Source organism: Astyanax mexicanus, chromosome 14 (assembly GCF_023375975.1).
Source record: "Astyanax mexicanus isolate ESR-SI-001 chromosome 14, AstMex3_surface, whole genome shotgun sequence".
NCBI lineage: Eukaryota > Metazoa > Chordata > Actinopteri > Characiformes > Acestrorhamphidae > Astyanax > Astyanax mexicanus.
In genome coordinates, this window is record NC_064421.1 from 29,182,107 (window position 1) to 29,198,738 (window position 16,632).

General features: G+C 39.0%; 1 protein-coding gene across 50 annotated transcripts; it reads left to right on the top strand.

The window, feature by feature from the left end:
- The first annotated feature begins 125 nt into the window (after nucleotides 1-125).
- On the top strand, nucleotides 126-14,644 carry LOC103046345 (synaptosomal-associated protein 23). Of its 50 annotated transcripts, XM_015604628.3 has the most exons (9): nucleotides 203-321; nucleotides 521-559; nucleotides 5,094-5,208; nucleotides 8,895-8,936; nucleotides 9,057-9,105; nucleotides 9,644-9,761; nucleotides 10,490-10,660; nucleotides 12,533-12,677; nucleotides 13,192-14,644. In XM_015604628.3, exons 2-9 carry the CDS (start codon nucleotides 549-551, stop codon nucleotides 13,249-13,251), a joined length of 711 nt encoding a protein of 236 aa, XP_015460114.2. In that variant the 5' UTR covers nucleotides 203-321; nucleotides 521-548; the 3' UTR covers nucleotides 13,252-14,644. The 50 variants fall into 50 exon arrangements, with proteins under 50 accessions (XP_049319530.1, XP_049319540.1, XP_049319545.1 ...); XM_049463573.1 differs by lacking the exons at nucleotides 8,895-8,936; nucleotides 9,057-9,105; nucleotides 9,644-9,761; ... (1 more) ...; nucleotides 12,533-12,677; nucleotides 13,192-14,644 and adding an exon at nucleotides 6,060-7,389 and having other exon boundaries at nucleotides 126-321; nucleotides 5,094-6,008; XM_049463583.1 differs by lacking the exons at nucleotides 521-559; nucleotides 8,895-8,936; nucleotides 9,057-9,105; ... (2 more) ...; nucleotides 12,533-12,677; nucleotides 13,192-14,644 and adding exons at nucleotides 6,060-6,518; nucleotides 6,570-7,389 and having other exon boundaries at nucleotides 178-321; nucleotides 5,094-6,008.
- Nucleotides 14,645-16,632: the final 1,988 nt, after the last annotated feature.

Consider the following 16,632-nt stretch of genomic DNA (forward strand, 5'->3'; position numbering starts at 1 on the left):
CCATTTGCATCTTTTAACAATGAATCGGTGGCATAATAAGCCATTTTTGACAAAAATGGAAAAATCTAAAAATGTTAAAATTTTCTCTTTATTTTTTTTCTATAATATTTTCTCATTTATACTTTACTAGATTACCTTGAGAACATGAAATAATGCTACAGCGCCATCTGCTGTTCTTCAGAGTGAGCGCTGGTGTTGTTGCGCATGCGCAGTGGTGCGTCATGTGACGAGGCGGGTGTGGAGGAATTCAGGAACTCTGAGGAAACTTCGCTTTAAGTCAGAAACTGAAGAATTTGGTTTATTATTATTCATTTAAACACGGTGAGTACCGACCTGCTGTCCGAGCGCTGCCTTTCACAGTGATACTTGTACACGGCATTAGCGTCTTTATATTTTGTAGATTATAAAAGTAAAGAGTAAATAGCTGTTTTTGCTATGCTAGCTGTTAGCATTAGCATTGCTGAGGTAAAAGTTATTAGCCTGACGGCAGTGAAGAGCTTGTTATTGTTATTCCTCTCAGTTTGAGAAACAGAAGACCGTGGAGCACCATGAGTAAACAGTAAGTGTGGGAATTAAACCGACCAACTCCTCAGGGTGGTGGAACTTTCTGTTCTGGGCTAAACTAATGTGTTACTAACCTTAACCAGCCTTCAGATCATCTCCAGCCTTTATATCAGCTCAGATCATTCAGATTAGCCCTCAGATCATTCAGATTAGCCCTCAGATCATTCAGATTAGCCCTCAGATCATTCAGATTAGCCCTCAGATCATTCAGATCAGCTCCATCATTTAGATCAGCTCTATTATTCAGATCATTCAGATCAGTTCCAGTTTCAGATAATTTAGATCTGCTCCTGCTTTCAGGTCACTCAGAACAGCTCTATCATTCAGATCAGTTCCAGCTTTCAGATCGCTCAGATCAGCTCCAGCCTTCAGATCATTCAGATCAGCTCCAGCTTTCCGATCATTCAGGTCAGCTCCATCATTTAGATCAGCTCCATCATTTAGATCAGCTCCATCATTTAGATCAGCTCCATCATTTAGATCAGCTCCATCATTTAGATCAGCTCCATCATTTAGATCAGCTCCATCATTTAGATCAGCTCCAGCATTTAGATAATTTAGATCAGATTCATCATTCATATCAGCTCCAACCTTCAGATTATTTAGATCAGCTCCAGCTTTCTGATCATTCAGATCAGCTCCATCATTCAGATCAGCTCCAGCATTCAGATCAGCTCCAGCATTCAGATCAGCTCCAGCATTCAGATTAGGTCCATCTTTCAGATCAGCTCCAGCATTCAGATCAGGACCATCATTTAGATCAGCTTCAGCATTCAGATAATTTAGATCAGATTCATCATTCAGATCAGCTCCAACCTTCAGATTATTCAGATCAGCTGCAGCATTCAGATCATTCAGATCAGCTCCAACCTTCAGATTATTCAGATCAGCTCCAGCATTCAGATCATTTAGATCAGCTCTGTCATTCAGATCATTTAGATCAGCTCTGTCATTCAGATCATTTAGATCAGCTCCGTCATTTAGATCAGCTCCGTCATTTAGATCAGCTCCATCTTTCAGATCAGCCCCAGCATTCAGATCAGCTCCAGCTGCTGTGGGTTCCTGGATTACAGTTTTAAAGAGCATAACATTATAGCCTTAATGACAGACACTAGAGAGTAAAACAACTAAAACTAGAGAGCTACAACTAAAAACCTTAAAACAACCTTTATTTATTATTGGCCAATAGGCATTAGTATTGAAATTCTGACATTGAATTAAGGTTTATTTAAAGGCTGTTTTGTTATTTAAATGTTCTACATTAAGGGATCATAGTACCATCTGTAAAAATACAATACAAACAATATAAAAAGATACATGTTTAATGCTAGTAAAGTTTATTACAAGCAATATATTTGGTTAAATCAATGTAAAATCGATGAACACTGATAAATACATCTTTAACATCATTGCTACTGCCCTGATAGCCAAACTATTTTAAATCAATGTTTCCATCTCTAGTGCACTGAAACAACATTAATCTGCACCGTTAGAGCTGATTTATTAGCTTTATGGTTTTATATGTTGTGTTTACGTTAAACTTTCTTTACATCTTGTTTAGATAACACTTTACAAAAAGGATAAATTCATTAACAGTGCGTGTCAACTAATCATTCATTTACATTAGTTAAGACATTACTATTCATTAAATTAATGTCTCAATTCGTTATTATTTGCAACAATATCAAGCATTTAAATTAATTACTGTTACTTGTGACTCCTATTGTGAAGATTACACTTGTTTTTATTCTCTGTCTAAATCTTGTACTGTTATCTTGCACTGTAGAACATTTAAATCAAAGTATTAGTAATAGTAATGAAAATATAATTCTTATATAAATATAATTATTATATAAATATTATTGTTGTTGTTGTTGCAGTAATAATGGGGGAGCACCTTTTTACCTAAAGCATTGTGTAGAAGAGCTCTATTCATTTAAAGCCTTTAAATGATTGTTAATTCAGTGTCAGAATTGAAGCCTATTTGGAAACCTTAAATAAAGATACACCATTTGTCATTCAACAAAAGCCCAATATTTATTCAATGTTTATTTCTGCCAGGGAACATTTCTATTGGTGAAATGTGTGTATGTGAGCCGTATCTCTTTGTGCGGTATTTTATACCCACAAACTTCAATTATTTAAACAAATAATCAGATGTTTGTGTTGTCTTTAATAGCTTTACCAAGTTTTCTAGCTTAATGTTTTTTGAAAAAGCAAGCTACGTGTAAACCTTTTCTGAAACATTAGGAGACGTGACACTGTGTGGTTCACTGTACCGCTGAGTTAATCTGTCTGCCATTAGAGACGCGACATCTTGGAAAACCAGTTTAAGGGGAAAAACTGGAAATGCGTTTCCCTTTTTAGAGTCAATGAAAGGTTGTGGGTTTGTACCAGATAGCAAAGAACATTTAAATAAATGTTTAATTAAGATTGCATTACATCCATGTTGTCCGGTCACGTTAATTACCTTGTCGACTTATTCTACTTAATAAATTATCATGGCTGCAATAATTTTTTACTGACCTTAACATGTTTTCCTTTTTTTTCAGTGTTTATTTAATTTTGAACGCACATGATATGAAATTGAATATATATACAGCTCGGGGAAAAAAATGAGAGCACTTAAAAATGATGAGTTTCTTTGATTTTACCAAATTGAAAACATCTGGAATATAATTAATTGGAAGATGGATGACCACAAGCCATCAAACCATGCTGGACTGAGGGATTTTAGCCATTACATATTTTCTGCAAATAAATGCTCTAAATAACAATATTTTTATAAAAAATAATAAAGGAATAAAACAACAATGTTCATTTTACCCAAACATATACCATTGAATACCAAAAAACGAATTTAGAAATTGAAGTGGGCTCTTAATGTTTTCCAGAGCTGTGTATATATATATATATATATATATATATATATATATATATATATATACATTTTAATAGAAGTGTCTGAATAGCCTTAATTATCACAAGGTGAGTGAGTGTAATCACACTATTAGGCTATTATTATTTATCTTTATGCCTGTAGCATAAAATGGCCTTAAAGCACAATGACGTTTATCATAACCATTTTTGGAGCATATTTAAGATGTACTGTTCTTTGATTTTATACTAAATGAACAGTTTACTTGTTCAGACTTGTTTTGTTTATCAAATTTTAATTTTGTTTAGCAGTTTAATGGGTGACAGTGTGATATTCACACACACAATCACATTTGCATACACAGTTGCACACCCAGTTGCACACACACTCACCACACATATACCACACAGTTTTGAAAGCACTAGTGTTACTGTGTGGGTGGTATATATTCAGCGCACCCTTAAGCAAGCTAGTAAAATAATTGCAGATTTTTCCCATTCAGCACATCATCACTTCAACTACGTCATTCAGGGTGAAAACATAGACTCCACTGTTCAACAGCAGCTTTTCCTTCTGCCATAAAGTTATCTGTCCAGATAAAAGAGAGCATCAGAGTCCTTATTAAAGTAATCAGATTCCTCTGCTCAGAGAGGAGACTGCACCACAGTGCACGTTTTAAAAGTACTTCGTAGCGTGCTTGGTGCAATTGCACATTTTCACCAAAAACTTACGGACTGTCAGTTTTATAGTGGTTTGCTGTGGGGCTATTGTTTTAAATTTTTCTCTACCTATACCACTATAATACTTTTTCTAAATTGTAACCAAAAAAAAAAACAAAAACTATCATTCTTTTCACACAACATTTGTATTTGTCACCTGTTATGAGTAATCTCATTCTCATACGGTCATCATTAGAGGCTCCATCTTTTAATTTGGATCGAAAATATGCACTTTGTAATATATATATACATTTTTGTAGTACCGAAACATTTCAGCCCCAGTTGGCTGTGTGCAGTTGTTTACAAAACTTATGTACTAAACAAAATGGTAAAAACAGTTTAGACAATATGTATAAAAGCTTTGTATTACTTTGTCAGAGAGGCTGTTATCTCCTGGTTTTCTCTTTCCTGTTACATTACAAATCTCTTGCCGCTGCCTTTACCGCTGAAACCTCCAGCGCTCTGCCTGAGGGGGAGATTAACTAAAGTACAGTCTGCTGATTAAAAATGGTCTTAGGGTTGATTATTAGGGCTAAAACTTATTGTTTATTTTCGTTTAGTTGATTGGTTGAATTTTTTGCCGTCCTTCCTGAGGGACCAACTTCTGTTCCAGTTCACATTCTACCTCACCTATTAAATCATGAAAAAATAAACTCAAATGTTAAAACTAAATGTTAAAAATACATTTGATTAAGCTATTAAGCAAAGTTGGAGGGTATAATGGAAATAATAGTCAACCAATCAACTAATTTAAAAAATCCCCAGCAGATAAATGGACTCCTAAAATGATCATTAGTTGCAGATCTACTTGTGGGATCTTTGGAAATGTTCTGGTCGTTTGTGTTTTCCATGGGGTTCTTAAGGTTGTGGGGGGTTCTGATTATTTCTAATAAGTACCCTGTTGAATATGACCTCTCACCTCTGACCATCAGACCCCAGAGTGTAGAGCTAAGCGCTGCTGGCAAATCAGCCAAAATCGACACCAGCAAGATGGAGGACATGTCTGTGGAAGAAATCACAATGAGAGCCAACCAGGTGACCGATGAGGTATGATACATTTTCTTCTTTTACCTTTAAAAAAAATGTTTAGAACTAATCTTTTGTGCCAGCTTGTGGTAATGTTTGGAAATCGTTTTCTTTGTTGTACTCGTTTCTTTTCTTCTAGGTTCCTTTCTTTCCTGCACTGTCTCTCTCAACTAACTTTCCTTCATTCTCCGCATTTACAGTAATTGTAAGCTGCTTTTCCACTGCAGGGCCGAATGGTTCAGAGTAGGGCCACCATTCGGGTGTTTTCCCACAGGGACCCTAATGTTGCAATGTTGATGTTGATGTTGACCGGTAGTAATGCAGAAGGTGGTGCCTGTAGTGATGCAGGAAAAGTCTGGCAGTGATGTGGGACGGGGCCGGTAGTGATATGGGACAGGGCCGGTGTTGATGCAGGACTAGACCGGTGGTACTGCAGGACGAGGCTGGTAGTGAGGTAGTGATGCGGGACGGGGCCAGTGGTGATGCGGGACGGGGCCAGTGGTGATGCGGGATGAGGCCAGTGTGGATGCAGGACGGGGCCGGTGGGGATGCAGGACGAGGCTGGTAGTGAGGTAGTGATGCGGGACGGGGCTTGTGGTAATGCGGGATGCGACCGGTGGTGATGTGGGACGGGGCCGATGGTAATGCATGACGAGGCTGGTAGTGGGGTAGTGATGCGGGCAGGGCCGGTGGTGATGCAGGACCAGGCTGGTAGTGAGGTAGTGATGCGGGCAGGGCCGGTGGTGATGCAGGACCAGGCTGGTAGTGAGGTAGTGATGCGGGCAGGGCCGGTGGTGATGCAGGACCAGGCTGGTAGTGAGGTAGTGATGCGGGCAGGGCCGGTGGTGATGCAGGACCAGGCTGATAGTGAGGTAGTGATGCGGGCAGGGCCGGTGGTGATGCAGGACCAGGCTGGTAGTGAGGTAGTGATGCGGGCAGGGCCAGTGGTGATGCAGGACCAGGCTGGTAGTGAGGTAGTGATGCGGGCAGGTCCGGTGGTGATGCAGGACGAGGCTAGTAGTGAGGTAGTGATGCGGGCAGGGCCGGTGGTGATGCAGGAACAGGCTAGTAGTGAGGTAGTGATGCGGGCAGGGCCGGTGGTGATGCAGGACGAGGCTAGTAGTGAGGTAGTGATGCGGGCAGGGCCGGTGGTGATGCAGGAACAGGCTAGTAGTGAGGTAGTGATGCGGGCAGGTCCGGTGGTGATGCAGGACGAGGCTAGTAGTGAGGTAGTGATGCGGGCAGGGCCGGTGGTGATGCAGGAACAGGCTGGTAGTGAGGTAGTGATGCGGGCAGGGCCGGTGGTGATGCAGGACCAGGCTGGTAGTGAGGTAGTGATGCGGGCAGGGCCGGTGGTGATGCAGGAACAGGCTGGTAGTGAGGTAGTGATGCGGGCAGGGCCGGTGGTGATGCAGGACGAGGCTAGTAGTGAGGTAGTGATGCGGGCAGGGCCGGTGGTGATGCAGGACGAGGCTAGTAGTGAGGTAGTGATGCGGGCAGGGCCGGTGGTGATGCAGGACAAGGCTGGTAGTGGGGTAGTGATGCGGGCAGGGCCGGTGGTGATGCAGGACGAGGCTGGTAGTGGGGTAGTGATGCGGGACGGGGCCGGTGGTAATGCGGGATGAGGCCGGTGGTGATGTGGGACGGGGCCGGTGTTCATGCGGGACTAGACCGGTGGTAATGCAGGACGAGGCTGGTAGTGATGCGGGACAGCGCTGGTGGCGATGCAGGATTAGGATGGAATCAGAAACTGCACCATGGCTAATGGGTTCTCACTGGCCTAAGTAACCGATTGGCTCTGTAGTGAAAAAGCAGCTGTAGTAACTGCAGTAGCGAATGTGTGATTCTGTAGTCATCAGCACTAATGACTGATGCTTTTACAGTCCCAGTTCCAAAAAAACAGTTGGCACGCTGTGTAAAAATGTAATTAAATATACATAAAAAAAATGTATGCAAATGCATTGCAAATGTCATATCCCTACATTTTATTCACAATAGAACATATATCAGATATTGAAAGCAGGGCTGCATTAAAACAAACATTTATCAAAACAAAAAAAAATTGGCTGCATACCAAATGCATTCTTTTAGCAGGTTTTTATTTGTCATTTTTTCAACACTGCATACATTATATAGCCTAGATGTTTTTTGTCTTGATCACAGAACATTTTATTATGCTAGCAAACAGGATATGTTTTGTTTGCATCTGTAGAAAAAAAACTTCTTTAGAAGTTAATGGCCGGACTGCAGTTCTGATAAAGTTAGGATGTGGCCAGTGTTTTTGGAATTGGTGATGTATTTTAATCTTCTAATCTGGTCCTCTAACCTTTTTCTCTTTTACCTTCCTTTTCTTCTGCTTTCTGTGTTTCCATGCTTTCTGAGGGACTGCGGTGAGCTTTATGTGTTATAACTAACAGCATGAAAGAGTGGCCCTGCCCGTAAAGGACAGCACGGGCAACATGGGGTAAACTATTAGTCACTTACCGTTTTCTTTTGTACACTGTGCTGTACGATATGGCCAAAAATCACAGTTTGTTTGTGGATATGATATAATTCCGAAAATTTTATGATTTTTTTTTTTTTTTTTTTTTTTTTTTTTTTACACTATATTGGAATGTACAGTGGGCTTATTGTACATTAAACACTGATGATATTCTCAGTATTCTTACTATAATATGTTGTGGATACAATAAGTATAATTATCACAGTACAAAGAAATGGCCATATTGCCCAGCTCTTCTCTAAGATTTTTATAGATCAGAGTGTAATCACTTCCCAGTTTTAAGTATAGAGCAGATGTGCCTGGAGTTTTCCAGTTCAGGGGTCAGTGTGTGAATTGGGAAAGGAAGTTAGATGCTTTGTTTTTCACTTCCCTTCACAAAATTCCTTTAAAATCCCTGTGTAAATACACTTTAAACATGGTGAATTTTCAATACTTTGTAGTTTGAGTTTTTCCAGGGATAAAAAAGTGGTGTATGTGTTTCTTTACCGAATATTTTTGCAAAGATTCCAAGATTTGCCATGACTGTCCTCAGTACTGTAATGATACCCCTGTGAAAAGTGAACCATTTCTGTTAAGAGGTGTAACAGATCACGGATCTCTCGGATCAGATCGTTCTTTTGATCAGAAAAAAAAAGAAAATTATGATTTTCATTAAGAAGTCTGTAGTGACTGGGATGTTTTTATTAAATGATGTTAAAGCATTAAGGTATTTGATTAATCTGAAAACTTTAACGTGTTTATATTTTATTTTAATGCAGATTATTTATGATTTTTTTCCATTAATACTCAATTCAACTAAATTCCATTAATAATTCAATCGCTGTCCCTCAATAAAAAAATATTATTTTTGTGATTAACACAAAAAATTCTTCAGCGATGAAATGTTTTGTCTCAAGAAGTAGAAGAGGTGTGAGTAATCGTGATTCATCACAGAATTCGGTTATGATAATCAGATTATTTTTGTTAAAAATCATTTATTTTACACTCATACTGTTAGGGCAACTAAAGTTACCAACTAAATATAATTATTTGACCATTTTCCTCTTTTCCTGTTTGTAAACATCTGATATGACCTTCCTACCCAAGTGTGGTGTGTTATGAGGGGATTTGGTGTCTTGTTTGGTCTGGATGTTCAGATTTATCAGAACTGATAGAATGCTGAGTATCTGGTCCTGGCTGATTAATGGTTTTGTGTTTGTTCCAGTCTCTGGAGAGCACTAGACGAATGCTGCAGATGGCAGAGGAGGTAAGAGCTGTTGTGTTCAAAAAGATCCAAATTTTCCAAGTTTGTGATAATTCTAGATCCTATTATGGTATGTCATTTTTTTCGTTTACAATTCCTCCCTCTACATTTCTGAATTTTTAGAGCAAAGAAACAGGAACTAAGACCATGGAGATGCTGGACCAGCAGGGAGGTGAGCGAGTTCAGCATTTAAATTCGCTTAAATTCTACATGGTGCCTGGAAAGGATTCCTATTTGTAGTTAGGGCAATATTGATTCACATGATTCACACTAGGTTACCAAAAGTGCTGAACATATTACATATTTACCAAAATCAGCACTTTTCACATTTAAACATCAAGCTGGGATTTTTAAATAGTCCCACATTCAGCTGTTTTTATGATTTTGAAAGCTAGGAACTAGAAATAGCTATGCTGAGGTAAATGTATGATTAGATAAGCACTGTTAAGGTAAATGTATGATATATATAAATATAGAACATAAACAAACTTTAAATATTTTACACATTTTCCATAAAGTTAATTAATGGTGGGTTTATGTTTATGAATATATTAAACAACACTCACTGGATTCCTGAAAATATTACTTATAAAAGAAGTAGCAAGTAATTGCCATTACAGCCTATGTCTCCTTTAACAATTCACTCTTATTTATTAAATCTCTTTATTAGTTGCTGATGTATGATCCCATTCAATATGTTCTTTAATCAGAGCAACTAAAGCGTGTGGAGCAGGGCATGGACCAGATCAATAAGGACATGAAAGCAGCTGAGAAGAACCTGACAGATCTGTCAAAGTGCTGTGGCCTGTGTGTCTGTCCCTGTGATAGGTATTTTATTTAGAATTTCTTTAATTACAGGTTAATAACTTGTCTTGAGATGCTTAAATGTTGATAAAAACTGGAACATTGGACAGGGGTTTACTTTCAGTAGTGTATAATGCATTGCGGTTAATAAATGTTTAATAGAGTAGCACTGCTAAGGTAAATGCATGCTTAGATTAGCACTACTAAAGAAGGTGTAAGATTAGAGCAGTACTGCTGAGATAAATGTATGATTAGTATATCTCTACTGAGAGTTTTAGGATTAGAACATCTCTACTGAGGTAGATTTAGGATTAGAATAGCACTGCTGAGGTAAATTAATAATTAGAATAGCACTATTGAGAGATTTAGGATTGGAACAGCACTACTGAGGTAAATGTAAGATTAGAATAGCACCTCTGAGGTAATTGTATGATTAGAATAACACTGCTGTGGTAAATGTATGATTAGAATAGCACTGCTGAGGTAAATGTATGATTAGAATAGCACTGCTAAGAGATTTAGGATTAAAACAGCACTTCTGAGGTAGCTTTAGGATTAGAATAGCACTGCTGAGGTAAATGTATGATTAGAATAGCACTACTGAGGTAAATTTAAGATTAGAATAGCACTGCTGAGTTAAATGCATGATTAGAAAAGCACTGTTAAGGTAAATGTGTGATTAGAATAGCACTGCGGGGGTAAAAGCATGGTTTAGATTAGTAGTTTTAATGATCTGAACATTTGTGTTTTAGGGTGAGGTCTATAGAGAATGATGGGAGGTATAAGAGGACTTGGGGCACTGGAAGTGACAATGCCAGCATTGAGGGTGGAGAGGGAGGCGTGGTTTCCAGCCAGCCAACCGCTGCCCGCAATGGCCAAGCTGCTGGTCCTGTGTCGTCCTCTGGCGGTCCCTACATTAAGAGGTACAGAGATCTGAGTTCTCACGTTAGTAAGATCCCGGCTGAGGTCTGGAAGCTGCACTGTTCTGTGGATCTGAACGATTTTATGTTAAGATTTCACTCAATAGAGTATACTCCTAAAATGTATATATTTTTTGTCTTTGCTGACAAGTAACTAGTGGTGTTAATTGATTATAAAGAAGGATTCATTGCATCAACATTTTGTGGTTACTTGTGAATAATCACCCTTTATCTAATGTAAGATTGGCAACTTTGAATTATTTATATTAGTGGTGTTAAACTCTAATACTTTTTAAATTAGAATAGTTTATCATACAGAGTAGAAATTTAATTTCACTGAACAGTAGCGACGCTGTGAATCCTGATATAGTGATAAAAGTCAGTGTAGTTACTGCAACAGTGATGGCCTCCTTTTTGACAGCACAGTCAAAAAACACAGCCAGTGCTGGATTTAATATTTAACTCAGGATCAGCCAGGTCAGAGTTCAGTAATCTAGACCTTTTCTGTTTTATTAGATCACAACATGATTGGACAGTGACCCCACAGCTAAACGCTAAGCTAATCTCTAACAGTGAGCTGAAGATACCTTGGAAAAATCAGGGCGTATTGTTGCATTCGTGTTTCGATTTAGGAGGCCTTAAAGGTGTCCTTCTGCTAAAATCCCCTTTATTTATTTTTTTTGCGAAATACAATAGTTCTCTCTGGTGTGTATGCATGCTGCATATGAAACCCTTCCTCAACATCCATTTTCTGCAGTAGCGAGTATAAGAAAATATTAGGGTTGCACCGGTACCGTACAATAAAAATAGAGAATCTGAAAAGCACCTAAAGATTTTCCTGGTTTTTACCATATTTTGACCATAACATGTTCAATTGAATAATTTTAAGTCGACAACAGGAGCTCCTTGTCAAACATTATCTACTTCAGCCAATCCACTTAACAGATCTTTCAAAAAAGGCGGAAACTGTGGAGCAGCCAATCAGGTTATTACATCTTATTCAGGATAAGACAGTTGGTATCGGTATCAGTACTTGGTATCAGCCGATATCAGAAAAGCTGGTATCGGTATCAGTAAGGAAAAAGGGGTATCGGTGCATCCCTAGAAAATATTCAGAAAAAAGTCAATCAGAAAAAGCACCTGTGTCTACATCAACTCGTGAAGTAGTATTCATGGCCTTTCCCACCTTGGCTCGCAACCACCATCTCATCAGATAGGAGCTAACAGCGCTAGGAGCAACATGGCAGTTCGTTACACATCAGTGTTATATGCTTTGCACAGTTATTTAGAGCTAAGGATCGAGATTTTGTCTATGTAACACCACCAGCGAAGTACAATAGAGATAGGTAGGTGTGTATGTTTAGAACAGTTCTGTTTATTCTAGTTACTTAGCTAGCTAGCTATCATATGTAAGCAGAGGTTGGTAGTTCGGGTTCAGAAAGTAAAGATCCACCCCAGGGTTTTGTTTCAACTGCCTGGGCAGCTCTTCTCAACAAAACTCTGGGTGGATTTTTACCTTCTGGGCATAGGTTTACATAGGATCTTCGGTGGATTTTGTGTTTTACAGAGACTCTAAGACTAGGTCAGTGGCTAAACTGCACTTAGCATGGCATAACACATGTTGTAAAGTAACATATGACGTTGCAAATACTGTTATTAGTGTTAAAATGTCTTTTTTTTTTTCTAAAAAGTTTCTAACTATTATCCGTCTCGCTGCCTCCTGGTGTCGCAAGATACTTCCCTTTTCAGACAGTTCAGTGCGGTGTGGTGTGGGCATGACTTTGCAGGACTTTGGTACTTTAAGATTAGTAAACGTAAAAAGCCATGAAGGAGACAAAAAAGAAAAGTGTTTTTTTTTTGTGCATCTTTGATCAGGATAACTAATGATGCTCGAGAGGATGAGATGGAAGAAAACCTGGATCAGGTGGGCAGCATCATCGGGAATCTGAAGTCCATGGCTCTGGATATGGGCAACGAGATTGACAAGCAAAACAAAACCGTGGATCGCATCATAGACAAAGTAAGGCATCGCCGTGCATTCTTCAGCTTAAATAAAGCAGAATAAACATGTTTACATATTTGAGTTTATTCAGTTAATGAGCTCATTTACTCAGATTACACTTAAATCAGTCTGTGTCTCCAAAAGGGCTTAATCACAACAGAATACATATTTACTCACTAAATATCACATGATTTCACTTTTAAACACCTTCTGCACATTTAAATCCCACACTCAGCTGTTTCTATAGTTAATAGAAGTGATGGAGTGAGTTCTAGGCCACAGGAAGCAGAGATTGAGGGCATGGCTGAAACAATCTTTGACTACTTGGGAAAAATATTTAACAGATTAGTACTGAAATACTTGCAGCCCATATGGTATTTTAGATAATACAAATCTAGGTTGTGTTTTTTTTATTTTTTTTTTTTTATTATTCAAGTATGCTTCTAAAAGCTGGTAATGAAAATGATCAACTGTTTTTAAAACATGTGAGACATTGATACTTAAAACATCTTTTCTGTTCATTTTTCCACAGGCTGATATGAATAAAGCTCGCATTGATGAGGCCAACCAGAGAGCAAACAAACTGCTGTAGAGAAGGGGTGTCTACAAATGTGATCAAGATCTGCCGATATAAATTTATCTCTCTCTTTCTTTCTCTCTCTCTCTCTCTCTCTCTCTCTCTCTCTCTCTCTCTCACACACACTCTCTCTCACACACACAGACACACACACATTTCGAAAGGGCAAAGAAATTTTGTTTAGAGAGCTTTAGTGATGATTTATTCACTGCCGCTGTGCCTTATTGTTGTAGCTTTTAAGCTATTTTGTAAATATAAATATAAACATAAACTCGATGCCTCTTGTACAATCAGATATTCACCCCCATGCGTGAGAACTGTACGAGGGGCTGGGGTCACTGCTGTCCTGATTGCCTGTACGCTTTATATGCTGTTAGAGAGGCTGTTTATTAGCTTCTCTTAACCTGGTCAACATGTGAACTTCAGGCCCTTTCACACTGAGTAGGGTTTTATTGGGCATAAAAAATGGATTTGATTTTAATGTAGTGATGACTTGTAGGTATGACTCTTCCTCTCTGAAAACAGGTCTGAAACTGCACAGACTCATCATTAAAAAACATTATATTTACGTGGTGATATAAATGTTTTCTTCTTGTGCGTTTTTGTTGTTTTTTTTTCGTCTAGAGAAACATGTGACTCGTTGTTAAAGGAATTTCATCTTTTAGCCGCTTTTCCACTGGTTACAGTTTCCATTTGCTGTGTCGCTTAATGTTTGCTTACTCAGGACCTGGAAATGCACAGAACAGCTTTGGGCCTCAACCCACATCACTACATCGCTCTACCAATCAGGCTCTGGCCTGGCCCAGCTAACCAACAGGCACATCCCTCAGTCTTTAAGCCCCTCCTACTGTATGGTTCTGTGTCCATAAATACAGTTATTGTACTCAGCCCAGTTCGTAATCGTTTCATGCTGAATCGACACTTGGGAAAATTCACAAGAATGGACCTGCAGTGGAAAAGCGGCTTCAGATCCTCTCCTCACCATTAAAGGGAATGGAGACCACCGGAGTGAAGTCCCCGATTGCCTGTGATTCAAATTTAATCTCTTTCTCTGTAGGTTAGTTTATAATATTGTTGGTTAATATTATTATTTTTGTTCACTATTCTATTGATATGTAATTATTAAATGGTCCTGAACTGGTAATTGTGAAGGTTGAAAGATAAAGTGATGTTACAGTGAGTTTCAGATGTTAACACGCTCGTTTCCACACACCTGGTGGTTAATATGATCGTAATACACCGAGCTGTTGATGAGAATGATATGGACTGAATGTTTGCACTTGTAATATTGGGATGAACAAGGAATTTTAAAATATTGTTTCATTAAAAACATTATTAATAGCTCTAGTATGTTGGAATAGGACTGTTAAATATTTGTTTTATTTCTAATAAAGCTAGTATTCCTGTTCGCTGTGGTGTTTTTTCTTGATTCGAGAGCCATTTTTGAATGTATTTTTTTTTACTGTGTCCTGGTAGTCAGAAGAGTGAGAGATGGACACATGGATCTATTGAACTCAAAACATAGATCAAACCCTCTACCAACACCCAAACAAAGTCAACTCAACATACATCAGCATAGTTAGGGACGTCCTGATCACGTTTTTTGCCTTCAAGTCGTTTGATTTGGAGCATCTGCCGATACAGATCTAATACTTAAATGAAGTAAAAAAATTAAATAAAAATAAGGAAGAAAATATCAAAGTTGTCCATTAATGTTTTTATTAATTTTTAATTAATATTGCAACAATGGTAAACAAAACATACTATTTTATTACAAATATGTGTTTTGTGAAATTCTTATATTGTCCTAGTCTGCACTTCTTGAAGGGTAATAATAATTCTTTATATTAATGGAAACACTATATATATGTTTCCTCTAGTTCTTTACCATGTTTGCACGCACTGCAGCAGTGAGTATGGCCCACTCCATACAGATCTTCTCCAGGTCATTGTCACGCTGGAAGACCCAGCCATGACCCGTCTTTAATGCTCTGACTGAGGGTAGGAGGTTTTTGGCCCTGTCCCCTTTGCAGAAAAGCACCCCTGCAGTATGATGTTTCCACCCCCATGCTTCACTGTTGGGGTTGTACTCATCCTTCTTATTTTTCTGAACAGGGCGAATGGAGTTGATAGCAAAAAGCTCTATTTTGGTCTCATCTGAACACATGACCTTCTCCCATGCCTCCTCTGGATGATCCAGATAGTTCTCCTCTGGATAGATCCAGATTGGTGAACTTCAGGTGGTGCTGGAGATGTTCTGGTGTGATCAGGGGGATCTTGCGAGCCCTGCAGGATTTTAATCGATATTACTGTAGTGTATTACAAATTGTAATATTTGAGGCTGTGGTTCCAGCTCATTGACCAGGTCTTCCTGTGTACTTCTGAACTGATTCTGTTTGTTTGTTTTTGTTTTCTACAGGTAATGAGTGCAGAATAGGAGGAATCACTTCTTAAAGAACCATTACCAACAATTCCTGCTGGTTGTTGATCAAATACTTATATATAAGGAATTAATTAAAAATCCTTCAGTGTGATTTTGTGGATTTTCGTTTTAGATTGTCTCTCACAGTTGAAGTGAACCTACAATAAAATTTACAGACCTCCTGATAGAGATTTAGGGCAGGGTTGGTGCTGAGTGGCGGCGGTGGTGTAGATGGAGTGGAAAGTATGAGTGGATGGTGCTGGGTCAGGAGACTGAGTCATGCTGCTCTCCTTCCTTCCTTCAAAATTCCATGATAGTCATCACTGAGCTCATACACTGGCCCCGCCCCCTGCACGGCCAGAGTTCTCCCAGCAGCTCATGGAGGGGGTGGGGCTCCCAGCAGCTCGTGGAGGGGGTGGGGGTTTGGGTCCGTTTTGTTCTGTTTGTGTATAAATAAGAGAAATAATGAGAAAAAGGAGCTCAGGAGTGTCTCAGAAATGACGGTGTTTCTGCTGTGAGTTTATCTCAGGCTCAGATGGAACTCAGCAGACTGTGGAGTCACACCTCTCTAACAGGAAACATCTGTGGGTATCACCCAGCTGCTCTCACTAGAGCATTAAGAACTTCTGCATAAACCTGTACACCCTGTACACGTAGTGTACACTTACACTACACATACTCTACACTTACTCTACACTTATATTACACGCACTCTATACTTACTCCTCTTCACACACTCGACACTTACTTTACATCTCTCTTACTCTTCATGCACTCTTCATGCACTCTTCATGAACTTTACACATACTCTACACATAATTTCCACTCAGTCTACACTTACTCTTCATGCACTCTTCATGAACTTTACACATACTCTACGTGCATTCTGCATTTCCTCTACATGCTCTCTACACTTACACATACTCTACACTTACTTTATCTTACACTTACTCTACATGCACTCTTCATGCATT

Excerpts from the sequence above, each read along its gene's own strand:
- LOC103046345 (XM_049463573.1), top strand. The coding sequence starts at position 5,826 with ATGGTAATGCATGACGAGGCTGGTAGTGGGGTAGTGATGCGGGCAGGG. Across the intron at positions 6,009-6,059 it reads AGGACCAGGCTGGTAGTGAG|GTAGTGATGCGGGCAGGGCC; the intron begins GTAGTGATGCGG and ends GCTGATAGTGAG.